At 42.0% G+C, this 20,589-nt stretch overlaps 1 protein-coding gene across 2 annotated transcripts in view; it reads left to right on the top strand.

The window, feature by feature from the left end:
* Window positions 1–20,589, top strand: part of trpm4.L (transient receptor potential cation channel, subfamily M, member 4 L homeolog) — a 76,927-nt gene that overhangs the window by 32,367 nt on the left and 23,971 nt on the right. For both annotated transcript variants that reach the window (XM_041569654.1, XM_041569655.1), the window contains one exon: window positions 12,892–13,072. In XM_041569654.1, coding sequence (XP_041425588.1) covers window positions 12,892–13,072 — 181 coding nt within the window. The remainder of the gene's footprint in view (window positions 1–12,891; window positions 13,073–20,589) is intronic.

Raw genomic sequence — 20,589 nt, 5'->3', positions numbered from 1 at the left:
AGTTTGTGAGGTTATTTGTGGTTTGAAAAGCTCTAAAACCACTAAAATCAGACATTTTAATAAATAGGCTTCCAGATTAGTTGCTTAGTGATGTCACCAGTTATAAAGGGTGCTTAGTGAGGTGACTTGTGTCACATGATTTATCCAAATGTTTCTTGTAATAAATAATATACCTTCAGAGTCCTGTGGCCTATATTAACCTGAGGGGATGCTGATCATTACCCCCCACTTTTTAGTACAGGTATGGGATCTGTTATCCAGAATGCTCAGGGGTTTTCCAGATAATGGATCTTTCCATAATTTGGATCATCTTACCTTAGCACCTGAACTGGCACTTATATAACAGTGTAACAAACTGTAACCCACAGCACCTTAATACCCCTCTGAATTGTCTGTATGTTACCCTCCCATTTAGACTGTAAGCCCTACGGGGTAGGGTCCTCTAGCCTTTTGTTTCCTTGACACTGAGCACTTAATCTGTATTGTAATTATATTTTATATTTATGTGAATTGTATTTCTAATAATGCACTTATTGTTACTTTTTATTCCAATGACCCCTTGTTTGCTACTACTAATTTATTGTTTTGCTGTACAGTGTTTTGCCCTCAAGGAGCGCTTCACAAATAAAAATATACATACATACATACAAATCTACGAGAACATCATTTAAACATTTAAATAAACCCAATAGACTTATTTTGCTTCCAATAAGGATTAATTATATCTTAGTTTGTACAAGTTGCTGTTTTATTATTACAGAGAAAAAGAAAATCATTTTTAACATTTTTGATTATTTGGATTAAATGGAGTCCATGCAAGATGGCCTTTCTGTAATTTGGAGCTTTCCAGATAACAGATCCTATACCTGTTGTAGTTTTAATTCCAAGCTACCATACTACAAGCTACAACCCCATGGACATAGTCCTGCTTTCCTACAGAATAATGTTGGCCATAGATGCAAAGATAAAGAGAAAGTGTGTCGTATGTTTTTTGGACCATGTGTGGATCGTCCCAACATTTCTCATATCATGGCGATCGGACAGGTTAGAAGATTTCTGTTGGCTACCGATAATATCTCTGCCTTTCAGACAATATCAGTGGGTAACAGGGTGATGTTTAGGGACTTTGCAACAATGTGGAACACTTGTTTCCAGAATCTACGCAGTTTATAGCAACGTCACCAGATGTGTAGAATAGATCCCTTGTTATTGCAATTTCTCCAGCACTGCATTGATGAGCCTGGATAATTCTGGGCAATTTTTTCTGGGGTGAGATACCACCTATGTAATACTTTATAGTAGTTTTCTTGGTGGTTCCCACAGCTTGTATGTGATTTCAACTGTCATATAGCTCCCCACCATTCCTCTATTTAAAAAGATTGGTAAAAGTCTTTTTCCCACTTTAAGCATTGCTGAAAATTTCTCTTGATGTGTGGGCACGGATAGTATATTGTAACATAGCAATGCCTTTAGGGTCACTGGATTTCTTGCACACATGATCTCCAAAGGAGACCTGTCTCTGGTGCCAGGGTTGGGGAATTGTGTAAGTAAATGCCTGATATGAAGATATTTGTAGAATTCTGAAGGCTGTATTCTCCTTGTAGTTGTAGATTTCAATTGGGTATCCTCATATTGGGCTTTTAGCATGGATATTCCCTGGGTGACCATGTTTTTAGGTTGACTATGGTGTGGAGTTCCAATACACTTATTGGGGCATAGAATGATGAAAATGGCATTTGCTCTTAGGGCCTGTGCATATTGCCCATACCCAGGTTTAACTCTGTACAGCTGTTTAAATTTTGCCATTTCTCTCGGGAGAATGGGAGCTACGCAGTGTTGTTCCAGTTCAAGCCACCATTCATTTTGTAGGGGTAGATGCCACACACAGCTGTGGTCTAAAATATTGGCCTTATAATATCGTTCAATGTCAGGTACCGCAAAGTCATAAAATGGTGTGTTATCCTGTTTTCCTGTATTCCTAAATGAACCCAGTAATTCGTTTTTTGGGTTTCTTGAAGAAAGAACCTTGGCACACCTATAAGGACTGTTCTGAATGTATATAGAATAATTGTCGAGACCATAATTTTTAATATAGTCATACGGCCAAACCATGCAGATTTTCCATGTCTTTACTATTGACAGTAAATCTTGATCGTTTGCTTTAAATAAGGTTTTAGGAGTTTTTATTAAATAAATCCCTAAATATTTAATTTTTTCCAGTTGTATTCTATAACTGTTGATATGTTATATCAGGAATATTGAAACTAATATTGAAATAACTTGGGTTTTGCTTACATTTACCTTATAGTATCACACTTTCCCAAATATGTCCAGTATGGATTGTAATGCTTTAGTGTCTTCCACTGGGTTGGTAATTACTACACCTTCCAACCAACTTCTATTCCCTGGATTATTTGTGTATCCCTTACATTTTGTGCCATAATCATTACCAAATGAAAACTAGGGGCTAAAGGACACCCCTGGCATGTGCCATTAGAGAGAGTGAATCGATTGGAAAGAAACCCTTCTACCTTTATGGGTTAGAGTATAATGCTAGGATGACTCTTAAACCTAAACCTAGCATACAGTTTTAAATCAGTGTTTAGTAAGGAGATGGGCCTGTAGTTGGCACTAGGGATGTAGCGAACGTCGGAAAAAAAGTTCGCGAACATATTCGCGAACTTGCGCAAAAATGCGAGCGGTTCGCGAACGGTTCGCGAACCCCATAGACTTCAATGGGAAGGCGAACTTTAACATCTAGAAAAGACATTTCTGGCCAGAAAAATGATTTTAAAGTTGTTTAAAGGGTGCAACGACCTGGACAGTGGCATGCCAGAGGGGGATCAAGGGCAAAAATGTATCTGAAAAATCTGCCTGTGTGTGCTTGGAAGAGATAGTGTAGGGGGAGAGCTGTTAGTGATTTCAGGGACAGATGATAGTAAGCTTGCTGGCTAGTAATCTGCTTGATACTGCTCTGTATTGGAGGGACAGAAGTCTGCAGGGATTTGAGGGACATTTTAGCTTAGGTAGCTTTGCTGGCTAGTAATCTACTGTTCTCTTTAAACAACTGCCATACGTTGACCTTGTAGGCATTGTTTGCCCAGTTTTTTTGGACGCAGCCACTGAAGCACAGTTGCCAGAAAAATATGCCATATAAATGCTGAAAATAGTAATTTTTCGCCATACGTTGACCTTGTAGACATTGTTTGCCCAGTTTTTTTGGACGCAGCCACTGAAGCACAGTTGCCAGAAAAATTATGCCATATAAATGCTGAAAATATAAATTTTTTTGGTTGCAGCCACTGAAGCACAGAGGCCAGAAAAATTATGCCATATAAATGCAGAAAATATGCATTTTTTTGGTCGCAGCCACTGAAGCACAGTTGCCAGAAAAAATATGCCATATAAATGCTGAAAATAGTCATTTTTTGCCATATACGTTGAGTCAACGTATGGCAAAAAATTACTATTTTCAGCATTTATATGGCATATTTTTTCTGGCCTCTGTGCTTCAGTGGCTGCGGCCAAAAAAACTGGGCAAACAATGCCTACAAGGTCAACGTCGTTGACCTTGTAGGCATTGTTTGCCCAGTTTTTTTGGCCGCAGCCACTGAAGCACAGAGGCCAGAAAAAATATGCCATATAAATGCTGAAAATAGTAATTTTTTTGGTCGCAGCCACTGAAGCACAGTTGCCAGAAAAATTATGCCATATAAATGCTGAAAATATAAATTTTTTTGGTTGCAGCCACTGAAGCACAGAGGCCAGAAAAATTATGCCATATAAATGCTGAAAATATAAATTTTTTTGGTTGCAGCCACTGAAGCACAGAGGCCAGAAAATTATGCCATATAAATGCAGAAAATATGCATTTTTTTGGTCGCAGCCACTGAAGCACAGTTGCCAGAAAAATTATGCCATATAAATGCAGAAAATATGCATTTTTTTGGACGCAGCCACTGAAGCACAGTTGCCAGAAAAAATATGCCATATAAATGCTGAAAATAGTCATTTTTTGCCATACGTTGACCTTGTAGACATTGTTTGCCCAGTTTTTTTGGTTGCAGCCACTGAAGCACAGAGGCCAGAAAAAATTAAACCAGTAGGGTTTGCACCCTAGTTTGTAACGGTGGCGGAGGGAGGAGGAGGACGCTAAAGGACAGCTGTGTGTGGAGTCATGAGGCTTGAAGAGAAGGACAGCTGCATAGAAGTCAGAACAAGTCTTCCGGCGTGCAGTAACCCTCCGAGATCCACCCCTCATTCATTTTAATAAAGGTCAGGTAATCGACACTTTTGTGACCTAGGCGAGTTCTCTTCTCAGTTACAATCCCTCCTGCTGCACTGAAGGTCCTTTCTGAGAGCACACTTGAGGCTGGGCAAGACAAGAGGTTCATGGCAAATTGTGACAGCTCTGGCCACAGATCAAGCCTGCGCACCCAGTAGTCCAGGGGTTCATCGCTCCTCAGAGTGTCGATATCTGCAGTTAATGCCAGGTAGTCCGCTACCTGCCGGTCGAGGCGTTCTTTGAGGGTGGATCCAGAAGGGTTGTGGCGCTGCCTTGGACAGAAAAACATTTGCATGTCTGACGTTACAGACTGGCCAAAGGGCTTTGTCCTTGCAGGTGTGCTCGTGGCAGGATTACTGGCACCTCTGCCCCTGGAATGTTGATGAGTTCCTGAAGTGACATCACCCTTAAAAGCATTGTACAACATGTTTTGCAGGCTGGTTTGTAAATGCCGCATCTTTTCGGACTTGTGGTATGTTGGTAACATTTCTGACACTTTATGCTTGTACCGAGGGTCTAGTAGCGTTGCGACCCAGTACAGGTCCTTCTCCTTAAGCCTCTTGATACGGGGGTCCTTCAACAGGCATGACAGCATGAAAGACCCCATTCTCACAAGGTTGGATGCAGAGCTATCCATCTCCGCTTCCTCATTATCAAGGACTGCATCATCCACGGTCTCCTCCCCCCAGCCACGTACAAGACCAGGGGTCCCCAAAAGGTCACCACTAGCCCCCTGGGAAGCCTGCTCCTGTTGGTCCTCCTCCTCCTCCTCCACAAAGCCACCTTCCTCCTCTGACTCCACTTCTGGCACCTCTCCCTGCGTTGCAGCAGGTGCCTGGGTTCGTTCTGGTGATTCCGACCAGAAATCGTGCGCTTCCAGCTCCTCGTCACGCTGGTCTACAGCCTCATCTGTCACTCGTCGCACGGCACGCTCCAGGAAGAAAGCGAAGGGTATTAGGTCGCTGATGGTGCCTTCGGTGCGACTGACCATATTTGTCACCTCTTCAAAAGGTCGCATGAGCCTGCAGGCATCGCGCATAAGCACCCAGTAACGGGGGAAAAAAATCCCCAGCTGTGCAGATCCAGTCCTACCACCCAGTTCAAAAAGGTACTCGTTGACGGCCCTTTGTTGTTGCAGCAGACGTTCCAACATAAGGAGCGTTGAATTCCAGCGAGTCTGGCTGTCAGAAATCAAACGCCTGACTGGCATGTTGTAGCGCTGCTGAATGTCAGCAAGGCGTGCCATGGCTGTGTAGGAACGTCTGAAATGGGCCGACACCTTTCTGGACTGGGTGAGAACGTCCTGGAATCCTGGGTACTTGGAGACAAAACGTTGGACTATTAAATTTAACACATGTGCCATGCAGGGCACATGTGTTAAATTGCCTAGTCTCAACGCTGCCAACAGATTGCTTCCATTGTCACACACCACTTTTCCGATCTGCAGTTGGTGTGGGGTCAGCCACCGATCGGCCTGTGACTGCAGAGATGACAGGAGTACAGATCCGTATGGTTTTTGCTTTCCAGGCACGTCATCCCCAAGACAGCGTGACAACGGCGTACCTGGCACGTCGAATAGCCTAGGGGAGCTGGGGGTGCACAGGTGTGGAGGAGGAGAAGGAGGACCCAGCAGCAGAGTAAGAAGAAGAAGAAGACGAGGTAGAGAGCGATGGAGGAGTAGAGGTGGTGGCAGAACCGCGTGCAATCCGTGGCGGTGACACCAACTCCACTGTTGTTGTTGAGCTACCCATTCCCTGCTTCCCAGCCATTACCAAGTTCACCCAGTGGGCAGTGTAGGTGACATACCTGCCCTGACCATGCTTGGAGGACCATGCGTCAGTAGTCATATGGACCTTTGGCCCAACACTAAGTGACAGAGATGCGGTAACTTGGCTCTGCACATGTTGGTACAGGTGTGGTATTCCCTTTTTAGAAAAAAAATTGCGGCTGGGTACCTTCCACTGCGGTGTCCCAATTGCTACAAATTTGCGGAAGGCCTCAGAGTCCACCAGCTGGTATGGTAAAAGCTGGCGGGCTAAGAGTGCAGACAAGCCAGCTGTCAGACGCCGGGCAAGGGGTGACAGTCAGACATTGGCTTCTTACGCTCAAACATGGCCTTCACAGAAACTTGGCTGGTGGCAGATGACTGGGAATGGGAACAGGTGGTCAAGGTGGAAGGCGGAGTGGAGGGTGGTTCAGACGGGTCAAGGAGAGCAGAGGTAGAGCAGTAAGATGCTGGACCAGAAGGAGTGTGGCTTTTAGTTTGCCTGTTGCCTTTGAGGTGTTGCTCCCAAAGTGCTTTGTGCTTGCCGCTCATGTGCCTTCGCATAGAAGTTGTACCTATGTGGCTGTTGGGCTTACCAAGGCTCAGTTTCTGACTGCACTCATTGCAAATTACAATGCTTTTGTCAGAGGCACACACATTAAAAAAATCCCACACTGCTGACTTTTTGGAAGTGTGCGATCTGGCGGTAACAGTAGAAGTTGGCGGAGTTGGCGGTATTGGCGGCAATGGCGGGTGCGTTGGCCGGCTGAACACAGGTGCCGATACATGTTGTTGCCCTGCTGATCCCTGCGGGCTGTCCTCCCTGCTTCTTCTAAGTCTTATTCTCCTACTGCCTCTCTGACTCTCCGTCTCTCCATCTGAACTACCCTCCTCTTGCTCTCTTCTACTAGGCACCCACAAAACATCAATCTCCTCATCATCATTCTCCTCAGATGCATCAATTTCTTCTGACACATCACAGAAGGAAGCAGCAGCGGGGACCTCCTCCTCATCACTCATTATGTCCATCTCTATCGTGTTCTCTGCCAGAATTAAATCTGGTGTAAGGTCCTCATCTCCTTCATCTTCTTCTGGCAATAATGGTTGCGCATTACTCAGTTCAAGAAACTCATTGGAAAATAACTCCTCTGACCCCAGTGAAGAAGGGGCACCGGTGGTGGAGGAAGTGTTACGTGGGGTGGCCATAGCAGTGGAGGATGAGGAGGATGTTGTGGTAAAGTTAGAAACGGTAGAGGATGGGGTGTGCTGTGTAAGCCAGTCAACTACCTCTTCAGCATTTTGGGAGTTCAGGGTCATTGGCTTTTTAAAACTGGGAAATTTGCTAGGGCCACAGGATTGCATAGCAGCACGGCCCCTAGCACGGCCTCTGCGTGGCGGCCTGCCTTTGCCTGGCATTATTTTTAAAAAAACAACAACAACAACAAAAACTCAGTTGGTTTTTCTGGAAACGATAATACACACACGCTAGATGGCGGGTTGAAGAAAACACTGTGCAAATAATGCCTACAAAGTCAACGTATACACTACTACAGCGGTGGATACGGATTACGTAAAATATATGAATGCTGCTTGAAAAAAAGTAACTCAAGTGGTTTTTCTAGAGACGATAATATTATCAATATTTAGACAAAATGTGAACAAGGTCACACAGCTCGATGGCGGGTTGAAGAAAACAGTGTGCAAATAATGCCTACAAGGTCAACGTATACACTACTACAGCGGTGGATACGGATTACGTAAAATATATGAATGCGTTCTGAAAAAAAGTAACTCAAGTGGTTTTTCTAGAGACGATAATATTATCAATATTTAGACAAAATGTGAACAAGCTCACACAGCTCGATGGCGGGTTGAAGAAAACAGTGTGTAAATAATGCCTACAAGGTCAACGTATACACTACTACAGCGGTGGATACGGATTACGTAAAATATATGAATGCTGCTTGAAAAAAAGTAACTCAAGTGGTTTTTCTAGAGACGATAATATTATCAATATTAGACAAAATGTGAACAAGCTCACACAGCTCGATGGCGGGTTGAAGAAAACACTGTGCAAATAATGCCTACAAGGTCAACGTATACACTACTACAGCGGTGGATACGGATTACGTAAAATATATGAATGCTGCTTGAAAAAAAGTAACTCAAGTGGTTTTCTAGAGACGATAATATTATCAATATTTAGACAAAATGTGAACAAGCTCACACAGCTCGATGGCGGGTTGAAGAAAACAGTGTGCAAATAATGCCTACAAGGTCAACGTATACACTACTACAGCGGTGGATACGGATTACGTAAAATATATGAATGCTGCTTGAAAAAAAGTAACTCAAGTGGTTTTTCTAGAGACGATAATATTATCAATATTTAGACAAAATGTGAACAAGCTCACACAGCTCGATGGCGGGTTGAAGAAAACAGTGTGCAAATAATGCCTACAAGGTCAACGTATACACTACTACAGCGGTGGATACGGATTACGTAAAATATATGAATGCTGCTTGAAAAAAAGTAACTCAAGTGGTTTTTCTAGAGACGATAATATTATCAATATTTAGACAAAATGTGAACAAGCTCACACAGCTCGATGGCGGGTTGAAGAAAACAGTGTGCAAATAATGCCTACAAGGTCAACGTATACACTACTACAGCGGTGGATACGGATTACGTAAAATATATGAATGCTGCTTGAAAAAAGTAACTCAAGTGGTTTTTCTAGAGACGATAATATTATCAATATTTAGACAAAATGTGAACAAGCTCACACAGCTCGATGGCGGGTTGAAGAAAACACTGTGCAAATAATGCCTACAAGCCAACGTATACACTACTACAGCGGTGGATACGGATTACGTAAAATATATGAATGCTGCTTGAAAAAAGTGACTCCGGTGTTTTTTCTGGAGACGGTAATATTATGGATATTTAGACAGAATGGGAACAAGGTCACACAGCTCGATGGCGGGTTGAAGAAAACAGTGTGCAAATAATGCCTACAAGGCCAACGTATACACTACTACAGCGGTGGATACGGATTACGTAAAATATATGAATGCTGCTTGAAAAAGTGACTCCGGTGTTTTTTCTGGAGACGGTAATATTATGGATATTTAGACAGAATGGGAACAAGGTCACACAGCTCGATGGCGGGTTGAAGAAAACAGTGTGCAAATAATGCCTACAAGGCCAACGTATACACTACTACAGCGGTGGATACGGATTACGTAAAATATATGAATGCTGCTTGAAAAAAGTGACTCCGGTGTTTTTTTCTGGAGACGGTAATATTATGGATATTTAGACAGAATGGGAAAAGGTCACACAGCTCGATGGCGGGTTGAAGAAAACAGTGTGCAAATAATGCCTACAAGGCCAACGTATACACTACTACAGCGGTGGATACGGATTACGTAAAATATATTATGGCTGCTTGAAAAAAGTGACTCCGGTGTTTTTTCTGGAGACGGTAATATTATGGATATTTAGACAGAATGTGAACAAGGTCACACAGCTCGATGGCGGGTTGAAGAAAACAGTGTGCAAATAATGCCTACAGGGCAAATAATGCCTAAAAGGTCAACTTATACACTACTACAGCGGTAGTAAAATAAAAAAAAGTAAAATAAAAAAAAAATGAATATTAAAAAAAAAAATTAAAGTTGGTGCTGCTGAACTACTAGGAGCAGCAGATTAGCACACCAGTCCCACTCCCCAACACTGCTAGACTAATAGCACTGGGCTCTTATAGTAGTAGTAGTAGTAGTAGTAGTAAAACAACAAAAAAATAAATAAAAGCAGTCCTTACAAGGACTACTGTTATTGCAGCAGTCAGCAGATGAGATCAGAAGCAGGACAGCTGCCCACTGCAGCTACATACAGAGCACTGCAGTAGAAGGTAGATTACTAGCCAGCAAAGCTACCTAAGCTTAAATGTCCCTCAAACCCTGCAGACTTCTGTCCTCCAATAACAGAGCAGTATCAAAACGATTACTAGCCAGCAAACTTTCAACTGTCCCTGAAATCACTAACAGGCAGCAGCTCTCTCCCTACACTATCTCTTCAGCACACACAGGCAGAGTGAAAAAACGCTGCAGGGCTTCGGTTTTTATAGGGAAGGGGAGTGGTCCAGGGGAGAGCTTCCTGATTGGCTGCCATGTACCTGCTGGTCTGGGGTGAGAGGGCAAAAAAAAGCGCCAACAATGGCGAACCCAAAATGGCGAACGTCGCGCGACGTTCGCGAACTTCCGGCGAGCGCGAACACCCGATGTTCGCGCGAACAAGTTCGCCGGCGAACAGTTCGCGACATCTCTAGTTGGCACATTGTTTGGGGTCTTTCCCATATTTATAGATTAAAGCGATATGTGCCTCAAGCATCTCCTTGGGGAATTGTTGCTGTGAAGCAGCATAGTTAAATAGTTGTGCTAATTGCAGGATCAGAAGATCTGCATGTGTTTTATAGTATATGGCCATGTAGCCATCGGGGCCAGGGGCCTTATGAGATAAAAGATGTTTCATTGCCCTTTCAATCTCTGTTGTGGTGATTTGTGTGTTCAGTTGTGTATGTTGGGTCTCTGTTAATTTTGGGAGGTTGGTCTGATATAAGAACTTCTCTATATCTTGCCTAGAGGTCTGGAAGGTGTCCAGGTCTCTGTTGTAGAGTTTTTGGTTGAACTTCGCAAAATAGTCAGCTATGTGCTTTGTATTATATGTCTTATCCATTTCATCTAGAATAGTTCGAATTTGTGTCCTCATTCTTATATTTTTAATTTGTTTTGCTGATAATTCCCCTATTTTGTTTCTCTTATAATCATTTCTTATTTTTAGTTTACGAATTCCATTTTCTGCAGATCTAGTTGTTGTAGTTCTTCTTTTATTATTTAAATCTGCTTAGTAACTGTTCTATATGTTTCTTATTAAGTGATGTCTGTAGTTGTGTTAATTGCTGTTCAGGAGCAGTTCACTTTTGGTTATTGAGCTTTTTTTGCCTAGAGGCTTTTTGGATGCAGAGCCCTTGGATGGTGTCTTTATGGGCCTGTCAGTTGTCAAAACAGGAGGTTTGTGCAGAGAGGTTGATTTGAAAAATATCTACTATGGCCTTTTGAATTTGGGACTTATTAAAAGGCATGTAAAGGCAAAACAATAAAATACCATTTTTACATTCTTTAATGAAAAAGAAACCTATCTCCAATATACTTTAATTAAAAAAATGTGCACCGTTTTTATAAGAAACCTGACTGTATGCAGTGAAATTCTCCCTTCTTTACTGCTGTGGATAGGAATTGTCAGACAGTCCCTAACTGCTGAGCAGGGAAACAATCATACTTATGAACAGCAGGGGGAGCCCCATCCTTACTTCCCAGCCATGCAGAACTCAAGCAGCTTTGTTTATGACGATCCCTAAGCAGCCCAGACCACACTGAGCATGTGCACAGTAGTCTTAGTCTTGCAAAGATGTTTCACAAAGTTACAAGATGGTGACCCCCTGTAGCCAACTATGAAAGCATAAATTATTTGTTTGATTAGGCTTGTGGTGCAGTAAGTTCATGTTTATATTTAGTATACAAAATACACCATTTCTAGCCTTATTCTATTTTAAAACCTGTAAAAATGACTGTAAATAAATGAACAGGAAATATACCTTTATGTAGGGGGAGTCTAGTTTGCCTGTCCACACAAGGCAATAAAAGTTCCTGGATTTTGCGCTAGTTCCCAAGGCACTCTCAAATAATTACTTGAAAAAAGTATCCCGTAAACTACTTAAAAAATCAAAACTTTTTTATTAAATCCACATAATAAAAATAATGGCACATACTGACCCTCAAATAGTCCACTTTACGCATTTCGTGGACTATTTGAGGGTCAGTATGTACCATTTTTGTGTTATATTTATTTAATAAAAAAGTTTTGATTTTTTAAGTAGTTTACTGGATACTTTTTTCAAGTAATAAATTACTGTATAAGTCATTGGGAGAGGCCCAGGGATCAATTTGGTGATGTTTATAGCCTACCTGACATTCAAGTTTTTTTCAGAGAAAAAAACTCGAATCTAGTATGTTAAATATGAATTGAGTTTTTATCATTCGAATCGACTTTGATTCAAGTTTTCGGGTTGTTTAAATTAACTTGAGTTGATTAATACATTTGGACTAGTCGAATTTCGAATTTATGGGAGTTTAAAAAAACTCACATGAATTCGAAATTGAACCCTTGATAAATGTGCCTCCCAGTATCATCTGTCTGTCTGTCTGTCTGTCTGTCTGTCTGTCTATCTAATGTCTCTCATTTTTAGAAATATTTAATGTATCTTTTCCATGGGAACAAAGGTTCATCCATTACAATATACAAAGCAGGTAAAACTAGAAACACTGGGTTCCAGCATAATTACTATATAGGAGTTGCAGATCAGAATGTGACCTCCGCCATCTCCAGAATAATCTGCAAATCAGTCTTTTAAGCGGGAATACATTTGTAGTTGTTTAAAATTGCTAAGCAAATACAAAGGGATGGAACACAAGGTGGGACGGGACACATGAAGGTTTAGCAGGCCTTTGAAAAGCAGTTCCACTGGTATAAATTGAAACAAATAGTCATTAGTCCCATTGCCAAGTTAGGGCAGTGTGGGTTTATATTTGCCAATCTGATGACCTTGTTTCCCTTTGTTTGCAACAAGTTAAAACAATTGTGATTAACAGTGCAAAGGATTAATGAACCAATGGGATCTGGAGTTTTTAAAGGGACTGAGTGTCATCAGCTTGATTTACATCATCCATTTCCCCTGAGCCTCTAGTGATTTCTCTTTTATTTCTCCTTTTGTCTTAGTTCATCCGCTTGTCCGATGACACTGACCCAGGAAGCATTTACAGTCTCATAACGAACAACTGGAAGATCCCTCCACCAAACCTGGTGGTCTCTGTTGTTGGTGGAGATGGGGACTTTAAAATGAAGACATGGCTGAAGGACATCCTGAGGAAGGGTCTGGTCAAGGCTGCGCAGAGCACGGGTGAGAGGTCCAAATAACAACAAATTCTGAAAAATCTGACAACGTGGTCACTGTGTTGTCTTGAGTTATGCAGGAATGTCTGTGTATTTTGTCTCAAATAAGGTGGAAAGAGCCACTAAATATTTGTTTATATTTATACATTTCAGACCTTTAAGTTAATTTTAGTATGTTATAGAACATACCCGTTTTATGTAACTTTCCAACTGGTCTTCATTATTTATAGCTGTCTCTTTCCAGCTGTCAAATGGGGGTCACTGACCCCATCTAAAAAACAAATGTTCTGTAAGGCTACACATTTATTGTTACTTTTTATTATCTTTCTATCCAGGTCCTTTTTCTGTTCATATTCCAGTCTCTTGTTCAAATTAATGAGTGGTTGCTATGGTGATTTGGACCCTAGGAACCAGATTGCTGGAATTGCAAACTGGAGAGCTGCTGACCAAAATTCTTAATAACTCAAAAACCACAAATAATAAAAACAAGAAAACCAATTACAAATTGAATTGAATATGTCTCTACATCATACTAGTAAACATCTCCTTTAAAGCAACTCAAAATCAATCACAAAATCCTCTGCCCCCATTTCTATGGTTTAGGGAAATGTTGTCCAGTACATTATATGATCAAATAACCATGTTTCTAAGGGGCAAATTCATCAAGGGTCGAATTTCGAGGGGTTAAATCCCTCGAAATTCGACTGGGGAATAGAATCGAATAGAATCGAATAGGCAATTCGGGCGAATTTATGCGCTGGCGAAATTGGCGAAATAGGCACTTGATCGAATATTTGCTCGAAGGATTTTCATTAGATCGAATGCCTTTTTATTCTATCAAAAACTTGGAAAACAAGCCTATGGGACTTTCCCATAGGCTTTTAAAGCAATTCGGTAGGTTTTAGGTGGCGAAGTAGGCAGTCAAAGTATTTTTAAAAGAGACAGTACTTCGACTATCGAATGGGTGAATAGTCGCAGCGTTTTTGTGCTCAATCCAGTACTTCGACTATCGAATGGCGAATAGTCGCAGCGTTTTTGCGCCCGATCTATTCGAATCATTCTACTCAGGCGAATTTACGCCAATTCGATAGTCGAGGAGCACAAAAAACTACTCGAAATTTGAAGTTTTTTTACTTCGAATCCTTCACTCGAAGTTAGTGAATCGGCCCCTAAGTGTCAGGTAAGTCACTTAGATGTTTGGACCTTCTTAATAAATGGAGCATTATTTTAATTCCATTGACATGGAAATAGTGTTTACCAATCCTAATGCTTGGAAGCTTCATTTATGGAAAAGGAGAAACTTGAAAAGTATTCCTAATTCTACTATTGCCCAAGCATTCTGTGTCATATCTCTTGAGGCATTACAGTATTACAGTAAAAAGGGCATTTTGATTGGCTATATATCACCCTTACAGTCCCCCAGTTGTACCAATCAGTTTCCTCAAGTACTCATGGTCAATTGAATACCATAAAATGGTACTGCTGTATTAATCTGAAGTCACAGAACTTTCAGGGCCCCATACACTAACCTTTCACCTTAACTAAGATGCACCTACACAGGCAACCACCCAATATATTATTCATATTCAGGGTAATGGCAGGCTGCTTAGCTAATCTTTGATGCTGAAATGCTGCCAGCTATGTTGCAATATATGCACTTAGTAATTATTCATAATTAATATTATTTATCTGAACCCTGTTGGCGTCGTTTCAATGTAAGTCTAACTTCAATGCAATGTAAATTGACATTCCATTTGCTACCAAGATAAAAAGGAATGAGGAAGTTTTTCAGTGGGTAATAGGGGGGCCACAGCTATAGATAAAGCATTTCTTGAATGGTATGTCACATTTGTACATTGAAAAGAAAGGAAAAGTCTATGATTTCTGAAGTTCACTCCCTTTGCTGGTTTGGATGATCCATTCTCCTTCGGATAGGCAGCAGTAACAATTGTGTCGAATAAACCAGCGCTGTAAGCTCAGGATAGACCGAGAGAGGGTAATATATAGTATAGTATTTCTTACTTCATTATTACACCCGCAGTGATAGTGGGGTTAGTTAACAATAGATAGTGTGTATATTGCACCATTTACATCTATAAAGTCTGTCACCTCTGACCCTCCATCTGTCAGATATGTTTGCCATCTGGAGGCAGATATTTATTTTTTTGGGGTGCAGTCCAACACTTTTTTGAGACTCCTCCTTACCGGGTAACAAAGTCCCTGATGTAATAAAATATAATCATAACAATAATTTGGCTATAACTTTCAGCAGATCTATATATCACCCTAATCTGCCCTTCAAGGGGGCCCCCTTACAATGGGCAGCCCCACAGTTTGATCTGTCAAGATCAGACAGAGGGATAAGCTCAGGCCCAGATTTGTGGCGAGGCCACATAGGCCCAAGCCAAGGGCGGCAAAAAATTAGGGGCGGCATGCCGCCCAGCCGCAATATGGGGACCTCTGCGTCCCCATTCAACTGTGCCGTTCACTGGCGCGTATGCGCACACGGCAGGAGGTTGTAGTGCAGGTGCTAGGAACGCACGCCTTCCCAGCTGCATCCACGTTCGCCAGCGCTCTTGCACTTGTGGTATTGGCGGCAGCGGTGGGGGGACTGCAGGCGATCAGACTGGTCGGCCTAGGGACACTCGCCCGATGAATCCGGCCCAGGATCAGCTAATCAGTTAATATTAACAAATAGCATAAGTCCCACAAAAAATATTTTCTCCCAAGTTGGTTAAAGAAGTTCTCCACCAGAAATCTCACATCAATGCCATCGACAAATAAACCAGCGCTTAAAGCATGGAGACATCACTATGATTTAGAGCTGGTTTATTCTTCGATTGCAATGGTATTAGTGCGGCTAACATATTGGCAGCAGTGAATAAGACCCACATTTGTGGACAATATTTAGAAATGAAGCACTTAAAGGAGAAACAACCCCTTAATAAAAAAAAACGTACCCCCTACCCTACATAGACCTCCCCCAGCTTAGCTGCCCCCCAGGCAAATGCCTCTGTTATAACAAAAATGATTTCACTGTTAGTTCACTGTCTGCAGAAATGATTTCACTATCTGCAGGCAACAAACACGATTTCACTGTCTACAGGCTGCAAATTTTCTGAAAGCAAAAATATTTCACAGACAGTGTTTCAGGGGCCTGGCCAGGTGCTGGGTGCCCTGCTGCTTGCCGACCCCTGTGAATGGCCACTCACACCTGCTACTAAATAGCTGGCCTCTCAGTGGCCTGGCTGGCTTGGTATTTAAAAAACAGCAGGTAGTGGTACACAGCTATTGCCTACCTGGGAAGCGTGGTGCCCCCATCCAGCTGCCTGGGACTCTGGGAGGGAGACAATTATTTAGACAGGATTGAAGGAATAATCAGGCTGGCAAGTGGCAACTGCGTAAAAAGACTCCCTAAGCAGCGACAATTCGCCATCGCTGGATTTACAGCCATCGCAACATTTCGCCAGGTGAAAATTAGCTAGAACAATGCCAATTCCCTAAAGTTGCATCCAGGGCACCGAACACTGGCTAATTTCCGCTAGCGTTACTGCGGCAATCAAAGCGAAGATGCCCTAGCATTACCTAATTTGCATACGATGGGAAATGATAAAGTTGAATGGACATATATATTGCAGCAAATTTATTACATTACACAAGTCCAGGGAACCTTAATAAATAAAATAGAGTTGTTATAATGCCCTACACATGAGTATATAGTTTATTTTCAATAAGTTAGAAAATGGGGGAACCCGGTTACCCAAAAAAAGATTTTACAGACCTTTGCAGGCTTTCACTCTGAAAATAGGAAAAGATGCCAGCATTTTTGGGTCTTTTTTGCAGTAAAAATGGAAGAAGTCCTATGCACTTCGCCTGGTCTGAGCTGGAGAAGTCAAGTCTGGTGAATGAGGTAACGTTCAGTAAAATCTGCATCTTAGTAAATTTACAGAGTTACATCCATTCCCCAGAACAAAAATTCACCTGACGTTAGAGTGCGAAGCAATGTTAGCGTTTATCTCCTTCGCTAGCGAAGTGACGCCAGCGCCTGTTAGGAAATCAGCGAAGTTCTGAAATGATGTTACGCTGGCGAATTTTCACTAGCGTTAGTCACTTCGACCTTAAGGGAATCTGCCCTTTAGATAGTAAGCTAATAGTTGGATTTGTAAGGAAGGGTCAAGAGAGTCAGACTGGCTGTCAGTTCTGCTCCGCGTCGGACTACGCCTGAGAGTGCGTGCTCAATTCTTCCAAGCCACGCATCTGCTTCAGCGAAGGCCAATTACGAAGAAGACAGCCCGAGCCGGCTTAGTTAAACAGATTGGCTTGCACTGATGCATGCAGCGCACCTGAACTGCGGCCTGCCTCCTTGGCCTGCCTTAATTTTACCCATCCCAGGCAGCAAGCATCAGCGCGGGCACGGGCAGGGGGGGCGTCAATGGCAGGTCACTCAGTGGATGCCGGACCAGCCGGTCGGTGAATTTTTTTTTTAAATAAAAAAAAATTGCAAGAAAAACCAATGGGCCCCTGACCATTAATGGACCCCTAGGCTATAGTCTAGGCTAACCTATGCGTTAATGCACCCCTGAGGGAGGGGGGTCTATGTAGGGTAAGGGGTAGGTTTTTTTTTTATTAAGGGTGTTATGTTTTGGTAGCCGAGGATGAGTAGAGTATAACAGTGCGTTATTAGCAGGTTCATGCAGCCATTACACAACAGTAACTTCCAACTCTATCTCTCTTAAGCAGTATAGAAAGTACTATGCATACACAGTATAACTCGTGTGCACAGTGACATCTGCAGGCCATTTGTATAAGCACCACATATTCCGCGTAAAGTAGCAAACATTGGACAAATGTAATAAACAGCAACAATTAAACAGTATATATCTTAAAGCAATATCACATCATAAATTCTTCGTATCACAAAGTCCTTGGTCCATGCAGGTAGTTTTCTGATTCTCTCAGTACGCCTTATATGTTCACTTTCTTCAGGCCTATTGCAGTTGACATCAGGAGTAGGAAAATGTCCTTCATCAAATGGAGCTTCTCCAAAGTCATATCTAACAGGAGCAAAACAACTTGCATTCCATATGCATCCATCAGACAGTTCACATGTGTATGGTCCTCGCTGGCGTCTTGCTTCAAGTGGTGTAGTACATTTAGATTGTCCTTGTTGCAGTATTCCTGGTTTCTTAATTCTGAGTAAAGATCCAGGCTGAAAGTGTACTTCTCTTGCACCACGTTTTCTGTCCGTATAAGCCTTGCATTTGGCTTGTTGACGTTTCACAATGACAGCAGTAGATGATTTTGTAGGCACAGTATTTAGTGGAAGTTTGATGTCTGCAACATGTAACTTAGTGCGCATCTGTCTGCCATGTAATAATTCAGCTGGAGATGATTGGGTTGTTGCATGGCACATTGCTCTGTAGTTATGTAGGAACTCTGTTGTAAATATTTTCTTAGATTTCCCAGTAAGATTTGCTGTCTGTAGTGCTTCTTTCAGACTTCTTTTGAATCGCTCGATTTCATTTGCTTGTGGGTAATACACTGAAGATTTCCTATGCACAATATTCCTCTCTCTCAGAAAGGATTCAAACTCATATGAGACAAACTGTGGTCCGTTGTCTGATATTAACTCCTTTGCATTACCTTCTCTGCTGAAGACTGTAGATAGAAATGTTATTACTGTAGCTGATGTTATATGAGAAACAAATGCAATTTCAAGCTATTTACTGTAATAGTCTATCAAGGTTATAGCAAATCTACAGTTTATAGGAGCATCTGTAAAAGGACCCACAATATCAATAGCAAGTTTTTCCCATGCTGAATCAGGAAATGTATAAACACCACAAAGGGTTTATTTCTCCTTTAAATATTCAGCAGTCTCAGCCCATAACATGCTTTTGTTCTTTGCTCTACAGCAGGGTCCCCAATCTTTTTTACCTGTGAGCAACATCCAGATGTAAAAGGAGTTTTAGGAGCAATGCAAGTATGAAAAATTTTCTTGGCGATGCCAAATAAGGGCTGTAATTGGCCATTTGGTAGCCCCTATGTGGACTGGCAACCTACAGGAGACTCTGTTTGGCAGGACACCTGTTTTTTTATGCAACCAAAACTTGCCAGGAATTTTAAAATAACCACCTGTTTTGAGGCCACTGGGAGCAACATCCAATGGGTTGGAGAGCAGCATGTTGCTCATTAGTAGGGATGGGTGAATTTGACCTTTTTCGATTCGCCAAAAAATAGCCGCCGGTGAAATGTCGCAGACGGGCATTAAAATGCACAGCGAAATTTTTTCGACGAGCTTCTTTTTTTGTCGCACACCGCCATACAAGTCTTTGGGTGTCATTTCCGCGACGAAAGAAGGCGAAAAAAATCACCCATCTCTACTCACTAGCCACTGGTTGGTGATCACTGCTCTATAGGGAGCAATAGGTTACACTTTGGTTGACTCCCTTAGATGCTGGACAGCCACCCAATGCAATGTTAGCCTATGTGCAGTGCTACTTTGCATGTCAAAAGATTATGGAAACCTATGTAGTCATTACTATTTGCATTAGCCTTAAAGAGTCGTCATTGCACAGGGGAAATGCAAATCCGGCATCCTCATATACTGGAATTAATTCCCTATCACTTGGTTACCTGTCTTTACTGTCACCATGACTTCATGGTGATGGTTTCTCTTGTATTAGGCATTTCTCATAAAATAACACATTTTAACACTGCTGATAAGTTGTCCTTTTTGCCCCTCTCAGCTTTCTTATACCAAATACTTGCGCTTTTCTAAGCACCTTTGAAGTTTACATACATAAGTGATTCCATTATATTAGCAAAAATGTAATCTGATCATTTATGAATACAGGCACAACAGCCCCACCTGCTGGTAAATTTTTGTGACCATGATACAGACAAGAGAAAAGAAGTTACTTGTACAGGTATGGGATCCATTATCTGGAAGCCCATTATCCAGAAAACTCAGAATAATGCAAAGGCCTTCTCCCATAGGGGCAGATTCACTAACGGGCGAATTTAGCCAGCGTCAGCTTCGCACCCCTCGCACCACTTCGCCAGGCGCAAATGCTCTACTTATACGCTAATTCACAAAGATGCAAAGTTTTGTCTCGGGTGTCGAACGCTGGTGACTTTTCACTAGCGTTACTTTGGCTGTGCGAGCATTTTGTAGCAAAGGTGCGCTAGCGTTCATTTTTGCCTACCAATATGATGCCCTACTCATGAGCACACTGTAAAATTAATGTTCCATATATTATAAAGTGTGTGGAGAAAATCGGTTACCCAAAAAAAGTCCAAGTTAGGACTTTTGCAGCCAATCCCGATTAAAAAAATGAAAAGTCGCCAGAGTGACATAAGATTGAGAAAGATCTATCTTCTTTTTAGCACTTCGCCTGGTCTGAGGTGGCGGAGTCAACTCTGGCGAAAGAGGTAACGTTCAGTAAAATCCGCACTTTAGTGAATTTGCGGAGTAGTGCCCGTTCACCAATTGGCAATAGGGTCAAGAAATTTGATATCTAT

This window comes from Xenopus laevis, chromosome 7L (assembly GCF_017654675.1).
Source record: "Xenopus laevis strain J_2021 chromosome 7L, Xenopus_laevis_v10.1, whole genome shotgun sequence".
Taxonomy (NCBI): Eukaryota; Metazoa; Chordata; class Amphibia; order Anura; family Pipidae; genus Xenopus; species Xenopus laevis.
This window is presented reverse-complemented; position numbering and strand designations above follow the sequence as displayed.